Raw genomic sequence first — 7,690 nt, forward strand, 5'->3', positions numbered from 1 at the left:
AGTGACGAGGCTTTTAAAAGCAGTTTTGCCATCAGCATCTTCAACAATATATAAGATGTCATGACTTATTTTTAACTTTTAAAATAGCAACTTGTGGTTGCTATGGTTACGCCGTCTCTAGGTAGTTCCAGTTAAACAAAGCACCATGTAAGGCCAGGATACACTGTTCAGGCAGCTCACCTCTTACCTCCTCTTGCTCCCCCACACCTACGTAGCCCCACCTGGAGAGGGGGGCACAGGTACCCCAGAACCTAGGCCTTTGCTAGTTGCTCAGCGTGGCCACTGAGGGAGGACGGGCGTCAGGCCATGACACGACCGGGGCCTGGGTTGCTGAGAGGCCCCGAGCCACCCTGCGCCTCCAGGCCTCCGAGCCCAGCAGCGATTGTTCTCTGTGACAAGCAAGAAGGGACCCTGTGCCCTCAGAGACTGGGATCAGGAGCAGTGGCAGAAGGCAGGTCAGGCTTCGTAGAGGACCCATCCCAGATCCAGGACACCCTGAGGGTGGTTTTGCATTCATTCTGCTCCTGTTTCCTGAGCCCCCACCCCCAGGGCTGAGAATTCAGACAGGAATGAGACACAGACTCTGTGCACAGGGAGCTCACAGGCTAGTGGGAGAGACAGATGTGTGGACAGTACAGTGCAGAGTGGCCCGTAACCCAGCAGTCAGCGCTGAGAAATTTCTGAGCAGTTTCTGTCCATTTCGTCACTGTGTCCCGAACACCAAGTGCCTGGCGTATCACAGACACTCCGCCTTTCCGAGGGAATGAATGGGGGAGTGAGTGAATGAACGAATGAGCCTCTCTCAGATCTGGCTCTCCCCCTCCATCCTCACTGTAAGTGACTTTTTAGGGGTAGGCGGTAGTTGCCCCGTTTCAGGGGGTGCCGTGTACATAGGCTGCACTGACAATGCCCCCAGGAGTGGTTCTAGGGGACAGGGTGGCCCTCTGACCCCTGACACTTCTAACGTGGATCATGGCAGTCATCTAACTGGTCTGACTCCCATATCCTACCCTCCTGTCCGTCTTCTACCACTGTCACCAAAGTGACGCAAAACCAAAATCCAGTCGCACCTTTCTCCTCCTTAAACACTGTCCCGCCACCCTGTACTGCTCGGGCTTAGGTCAAGCCGGGGGAGCACGGTTTGTAAGGCCCCTTGTCAACGGGTTCCTTTCCAGCTCATCTCTCACCAGCCCCCGCCCTGCCCCATGCACCCTCAGACCTGGCCCAGGTGGCCCCTCCTCCTGGAAGCCAAGGTTACACCCTAGCCAAGTCAGCGGTCCCCTCTCTGTCCCTCAGCCCCAGTGCTCACAAACCACATGCTACTTGTCTTCTTGCCCAGCACTCGGGGGCAGGGACCATGTCTGGTTTATGCAGGAGGGTCCACTTTCAAGCACAGTGCCAGGCACAGAAGCAGTGTCAGCAGGGTCCGTGGGACCATCGCTGTTCCCACAGCGCTCCTTGACCACTCTGGCCGGAGGGGCCAGCACCCACTTCTGGCACCAAACCCGGGCAGGCGCTGCTGACAAGCAGAGGGGAGATGGCCCCTGCAGCAGGCCCTGCTGCTCTCTGCTCCCGGTTCCCCCAGCCCTCCTCTGCTTACCCTCGGCCCCACTTCTGACACCCTTCTAGGCCCTGTCCACAGAGCCACCCCTCCCCCACCCGCTCCCGCCCTCAAATCACCTGCCAGAACCTCAGGCACCGGGGCCGGGGCATACCGCGGCTGGAGGGCAGAAGCTCATGCCTTTTCTCCTGCCGAGTTTGGCATCCTCCTTTTTACCTGTGAACGCGTGGTAGCACTTGTAATGATGGCCATAATAGCAGCAGCAACTTTCTGTCTAGTGTTTTCTGTATTCTGGGCTAAATTACTGGTCTAAGGACTCGGTAACATTTGTCCTTTAACCTTTGCAAGATTAATCGGGTTATGAGGAAATGGATGTCCCCAGTTTACAGATAAAGCAGCCCACGTTGACACGGCTAGTACGTCAGAGCCAGGACGTGAACCCCGGCTGTCGGGCTCCATGGTGTGGACACGTAGCCACTCCCCTGTACTCTGAGCTGTGCACGCCTGAAGTACTGTTAGTCTAGCCCTCCCTCCACAGGAGAAAAACTGAGGCCAGAGAAGGGGTAAGGCAGTGAGCTGGTGACAAAGCTAGACTACAGCCAGGACCCCAGGCCCCAGCCTGCTTCCGGCCCCGCCCACACGCCGTCTCCATCTCAGTCCCAGCCTTGCAGGCTGACAGAGCAGCCAGTACAGGGAGGCCAGAGCTGCAGCAAAACAGATTCTACTCCAGGAAGAGCAGGATGTTATGAGAATCTATTACTATGGGATATGACATGTGAATGGATTGCAAAGGGAAGAAAAACAAAACAAAACAAACAACCTTTGTGTGCACGTGTCTGCTGCTGAAACCCAGCAGTCTCCTCTCAGATGTGGAAGGCTCTACTCTTATCTCAATATTCTTCCTCAGCTTTCATCCCCTAAATCTTAACAGCCCTTTCTAGTTATGAAGTAATTTTACATAGCACTTTGGCAGCTGTTCTCTCATCTGTCTTCCCAACAATCCTAGGAAGTAGGTATCTTTATCCCCATATTACAGACAGGAAAACTGAGGCTTAGAAAGAGTCATGTGCTTTACAGACGTGCACAGCACGCTGGTGAGAGTACACACTCACACTCTTGTTGCCCCTGCGGTCCGGATGTGTACCCTAAGCTTGCTTCTCTCCCGAACCTGAGACACAGTGAGACAGGGTGGTTTAAGGGACATGGGCAAGGGGCAGGCATTGATGCTACAGAGGCAGAGACCTAGGGCCTTGCCCTCCGCCCGCCTCTTCAGCCTGGGGCCTCACCTGCCTCAGTGGGCCACGGGAAGGGCCACTGTTTTGCTCTGGGCAGGGAAAGGAGGATCTTTGAGTCCCAGAAGAAATGTGGGTGCTCTGAATGGGCCGGACAAGGCGGGCCCTGCCCCATTGGGGATGGCACATGTCCGATCCCAGCCTCATCTGTCTCCCCCACCCCAGACCCTCACAGCAGAGTGTCTCTGACCTCACCGGACCCTGACGACCCTCTGAGTTCCTACATCAACGCCAACTACATCCGGGTATGTAACCCCCACCCCTTCAGCCTCTCCCTGAAAAGGATGCCCACGCTGGTGGGATCCATCCTCTAGGCTTGTTCCTGAGCCAGCGCGGCTGCTGCCAACACCCCCAGGGAGAGCCTGAGTGTGGGGACGGGGCCCCGGGAACACGGCAGCTGACCCTGACAGCCTGGACTGGGTTGGCCGCAGGGCTACGGTGGGGAGGAGAAGGTGTACATCGCCACTCAGGGACCCATCGTCAGCACGGTCGGCGACTTCTGGCGCATGGTGTGGCAGGAGCACTCGCCCATCATTGTCATGATCACCAACATCGAGGAGATGAACGAGGTAGGCACCCCAGTGCCATTACCAGGTGTCTGCTGCTTTGGGCCCTTGCTAAGCCTCTTGTTTGCATATTCTTACAACAATCTTGTGAGGTCAGCAGTGTTCACTCCGCTGTCAAGATGAGGAAGTAGGAGGCTCAGCAAGGTGACGTCACTTGCTCAGGGCCCCACGGATGGTCCGAGGCAGAGCCTGGAGCTGGCCTCTCCGCCCCCTGCCCATGCCCCTGATCTTAACCAGGATGCCCTGCTGCCTCCTCGGCTGCCAGGGCTGACACCTAGAGCAACCCATGTAAGCGAACCCCTAGGAAAGTCCTTCAAAATGGATATTATTAAATTGGGACAACTGTACTAGCATAATCAATAAAATATAACTTATAAAGTGGGTATTACTCCCATTTCCCAGATAAGGAAACTGAGGTTCAGGAAAGGGGAGTAACTTGAAGTTTACGAAGCTGAGATTAGAACCCAGTACTAACTGCAAACCCGCTGCTGTCTGACATCTTCCCGCTGGCCGTGGAGGGGCACTGGGGAGACGGTGGTTGGGGAACTGGAAGTGTACCGCTGCCTGATCTCGGCCCCACAGAAGTGCACCGAGTACTGGCCGGAGGAGCAGGTGGTATATGACGGTGTCGAGATCACCGTGCGGAAAGTCATTCACACTGAGGATTACCGGCTGCGGCTCATCTCCCTCAGGGTGAGGCCTGGGGCCGGGCAGGGCCGGGCAGGGCCGGGCAGGGAGGATGGGGGCAAGGGCTCTAGTGAGGACATCACAGAGAACAGTGTTCCAGAGTCCACTCTAGCTGGAGTCAAGTCCTGTGTCTTCCAGGATTTACTGATGGGACGAGGGAGGGGTGAATGGACTTGGGGGACAGAAGCAGGACCAAGCCTCAGTTGTATTTCTTCCTGTTGGGCTCTCTGTGTGTCTACACTGTCATTCATAATACCTTCAAGGTCTGCTTCAAATGCACCCAGATCCAGGACTATCTGGATAAGGGGTCTCCAGCTGCCTCCAGTGCTGTCCTTGTAAGACCATGGTGACTTTGAGATCCTGGCTAGAAGCATCCCTTTTGCCCCGGCTACTGGCCTTCTGGCCTGTGGTACCCAGTTTGTCCACCAGAGAGCAGGCACGCCTTGCTGCGTCGGTTGCGCGAGGAAGTTGGGATTACAGAAAAAGGGAAAAGAGACACAAAATATGAGCAATACAAAACAGCCCAGAAGAGTGGGGGAAGGCATCCTCCCACCCTGAAGTTGTGCTTCTTCCAAGAGCAGCATGATAGAGGAGACTGTTCCTTTGGAATCAGGAGGATGAGTGCGCTATCTTTTTGAGAAATAAGAGCCATGTTTGGGTAAGGTGGAACCACTCTAATAAACCCCAAAGGCTGGAAGAGGTGAGCCGGGCACCAGGAAATGAGGCACTACCCAGAAAGAGCTTGGGAATTCCAGTGATGCTGGCAGCCACAGGGCCCATTCAAGGCCTGAGAGCCCCTCTGGTCACCTTCCCCCCGCCAACACACACACACACAGTAGCTGATGCAAGGTGGGGTCTCTCTCTCTCTCTCTCTCTCTCTCTCTCTCTCTCTCTCTCTCTCTCTGTAGCGGATGCAAGGTGGGGTGTCAGGGAGCACTCAGCCCCCAGAGGGCAGCCCTCAGAGCCTGAACAGCTCTGAGGTACAGGCCTGGCTGAAGGGCAGAAAGGGCCAGGAGGTGGGGGGCAGAGGCTGTAGGAGCCATAACAGCCAGTAACTCAGGGGCCCGAGGAACCAGCTTCCTGCTTCCCCAGAAAGAGAGGTCAGGGGGAGGCAGGGCTACCTCATCTCAGTACCACAGGGCTGGTTAGGGGAGAACCAAGATAGCTTGGGGTTTGGAGACATTCACTTCATCCCATAAACATTTATAAGCAGCTGCGCTAGTCTGGTTCTGGGTGAAATACTGGGAACGGAGCTGGCTCAAGCCTGTAATCTCCTCAAGGAGCGGGCATAAAACGATAAGCCCTGAGCTAGAGGTAGGTAAGGGCACAGAAGGGCACTCTGCCAGCGAGGTGCTCCCTGTGTCCTCGTCCCTTTGTTCTTTCTGAGGGCTTCCTGGAAGTCAGGATGCTGAATGGAGCCTTGAAGGATGAGTAAGAGTTGAACAAGGGGCAAATTGTTTTGTTCTTTTTTTTCCTCTGCATTCCATGCAGAGAAAAAAGTAAGGGCATGGAAGATAGAACATCTGTGTGCGTGCGTGTAGCAGAGGGTTTATCTACAAAGCATTCGGGAGCATCAAGCACCAGTACACAGGGGCAAGAAACAGGCCTGGAAGGGTTGACCCTGCAAAGCATGTGGTGTTTGCCAGGCTAAAGACTGAGGGGAGTGGGTTTTGTTCAGAGAGCAAGGCGAACCGTGGGAGGGGTTCCCAGCAGGACAGCAGCATGTGCAGATTTGTACTTGCAGACAGACCTTTTTTTGTTTGTTTTTTTCTTTGTTTAAATTTTTAGAGGAGGGGAGGGGAGGGAAAAGAGAGGGAGAGAAACAACTATGTGTGGTTGCCTCTCACGCACCCCTTATGGGGACCCAGCCCATAACCCAGGCACATGCTCTGACTGGGAATTGAACCAGCGACCCTTTCCTTCGCAGTCTGACACTCAATCCACTGAGCCATACCAGCCAGGGTTCGGCAAACAGACTTTTGGACAGGTGTGGAGATGGGGCAGTCATGGGGAAGCAGGAGGTCTGCAGAGGGAAGAGATGATCACAACCAAAGTGGGAGGCGCGGTCGGGGGTGCTTGGGGCAGGGAGCGGAAGGAAACACCACTTGCTGCGGGTGGACGCAGGCAGGCCAAGCAGGGAGGCAAGAGGAAGGAGCTCTGGTTACGTGGCTGAGGGGTGACTAGGCTGTCTGTTAAGGAACCGGGAGACACGTGTGTCTTGGATGGTGCTGGAATTGCTGGGGCAGAACTGAGGTGAAAACAGATGCTGACCCTGCTGACCAGCCCCCACTACCAGACTGGCTTTGGTTCTCTGTCTGGCGCCGCTCTGCAATGTGGTGTAGACGGCAGAGACCAGAGGTCCCACTCCCTGTATTCTCCCTGCTGTGTTCTTCCTCCTCCCATCCCCTCCCCATCTCTGGGCTGCTTGGTGGGCTCAGAGAGCTCACATGTGTCTGGGGTGGGCCTCTGTCTCCTGGACAGAGTGGGACCGAAGAGCGAGGCCTGAAGCATTACTGGTTTACGTCCTGGCCCGACCAGAAGACCCCAGACCGGGCCCCCCCACTCCTGCATCTGGTGCAGGAAGTGGAGGAGGCTGCCCAGCAGGAGGGGCCCCACTGTGCCCCCATCATCGTCCACTGCAGGTGGGTCCTCCCAGCCACCCACCAGGGCAGGGCAGCCCCCCCCGCTGCCCCGCCCCCTCACCCCACCCATCCCCTCGGCCCTCAGCGCAGGGATTGGGAGGACTGGCTGCTTCATTGCCACCAGCATCTGCTGCCAGCAGCTGCGGCAGGAGGGCATGGTGGACATCCTGAAGACCACGTGCCAGCTCCGTCAGGACAGGTCAGCCCATGGGCAGGGCAGGGGCACGTGGAGAGCTTGAGCCCCGGGGGTCAAAGGGAGAGGCTGTCACATGCTTGGGGCGAGGGGCAGGACACTGGGCATAGACCTGGCGGATGGGGTAGGGAAGACAGGTAGGTAGAGGCTATGGATCGAAACAGCTGGTGGCTGGATAAAGAGGACAGAGAAGCAGCCGGTGACCAGAAGTGCAGGGGCTGAGTGGTGGGACATGTCATTTCTGTCCCTGCTCTCTATGCCAGAGCTGGGAGGGACAAGGAGGAACAGAGGGGAGCGGCTGGCTAGGGGTGGCCTCTCCAAACTGCGCAAAGACAAGACCCCTCACAAATGATCAGCACTCCACGGGCTTGGGGGGCACCCTCCCGCAGCCCATCCCGCAACGACCCATCCCGGACACTGTGCATCTCTGCCGGGCAGGGGCGGCATGATCCAGACGTGCGAGCAGTACCAGTTCGTGCACCATGTCATGAGCCTCTATGAGAAGCAGCTGTCCCGCCAGTCCCCAGAGTGACCTCCCTGCTCCCCTGAGGTCCTCTGGGCACCACCGAGCCTGAGTCTGGACCCTCCCCCCAGCCACACCCCCAGGGCCCTGCCCAGGGTCCTGGCCTGCTCCCTGCCCTGCCCCTCCTGCTTCCTTCTCTCCAGCCTGGCCCCTGCCCCCGAACATAGCTCTTCCTACTGTATATACTGGGGGTGGGGCAGGGTGGGGGAGGGATGTGCCAGGCCAG

General features: G+C 56.9%; 1 protein-coding gene across 1 annotated transcript in view; it reads left to right on the forward strand.

The window, feature by feature from the left end:
• PTPN5 (protein tyrosine phosphatase non-receptor type 5) overlaps positions 1–7,473 on the forward strand; it is a 49,820-nt gene extending 42,347 nt beyond the window's left edge. Inside the window, exons 9-14 of the mRNA XM_054586260.1 lie at positions 3,019–3,098; positions 3,285–3,422; positions 4,002–4,112; positions 6,588–6,748; positions 6,834–6,947; positions 7,380–7,473. Coding sequence (XP_054442235.1) covers positions 3,019–3,098; positions 3,285–3,422; positions 4,002–4,112; positions 6,588–6,748; positions 6,834–6,947; positions 7,380–7,473 — 698 coding nt within the window. The remainder of the gene's footprint in view (positions 1–3,018; positions 3,099–3,284; positions 3,423–4,001; positions 4,113–6,587; positions 6,749–6,833; positions 6,948–7,379) is intronic.
• The last annotated feature ends 217 nt before the right edge of the window (positions 7,474–7,690 follow it).

The sequence above is a fragment of the Pteronotus mesoamericanus genome, unplaced genomic scaffold, assembly GCF_021234165.1.
Source record: "Pteronotus mesoamericanus isolate MK-2021 breed Mesoamerican mustached bat unplaced genomic scaffold, CSHL_Meso_final contig_90, whole genome shotgun sequence".
NCBI lineage: Eukaryota > Metazoa > Chordata > Mammalia > Chiroptera > Mormoopidae > Pteronotus > Pteronotus mesoamericanus.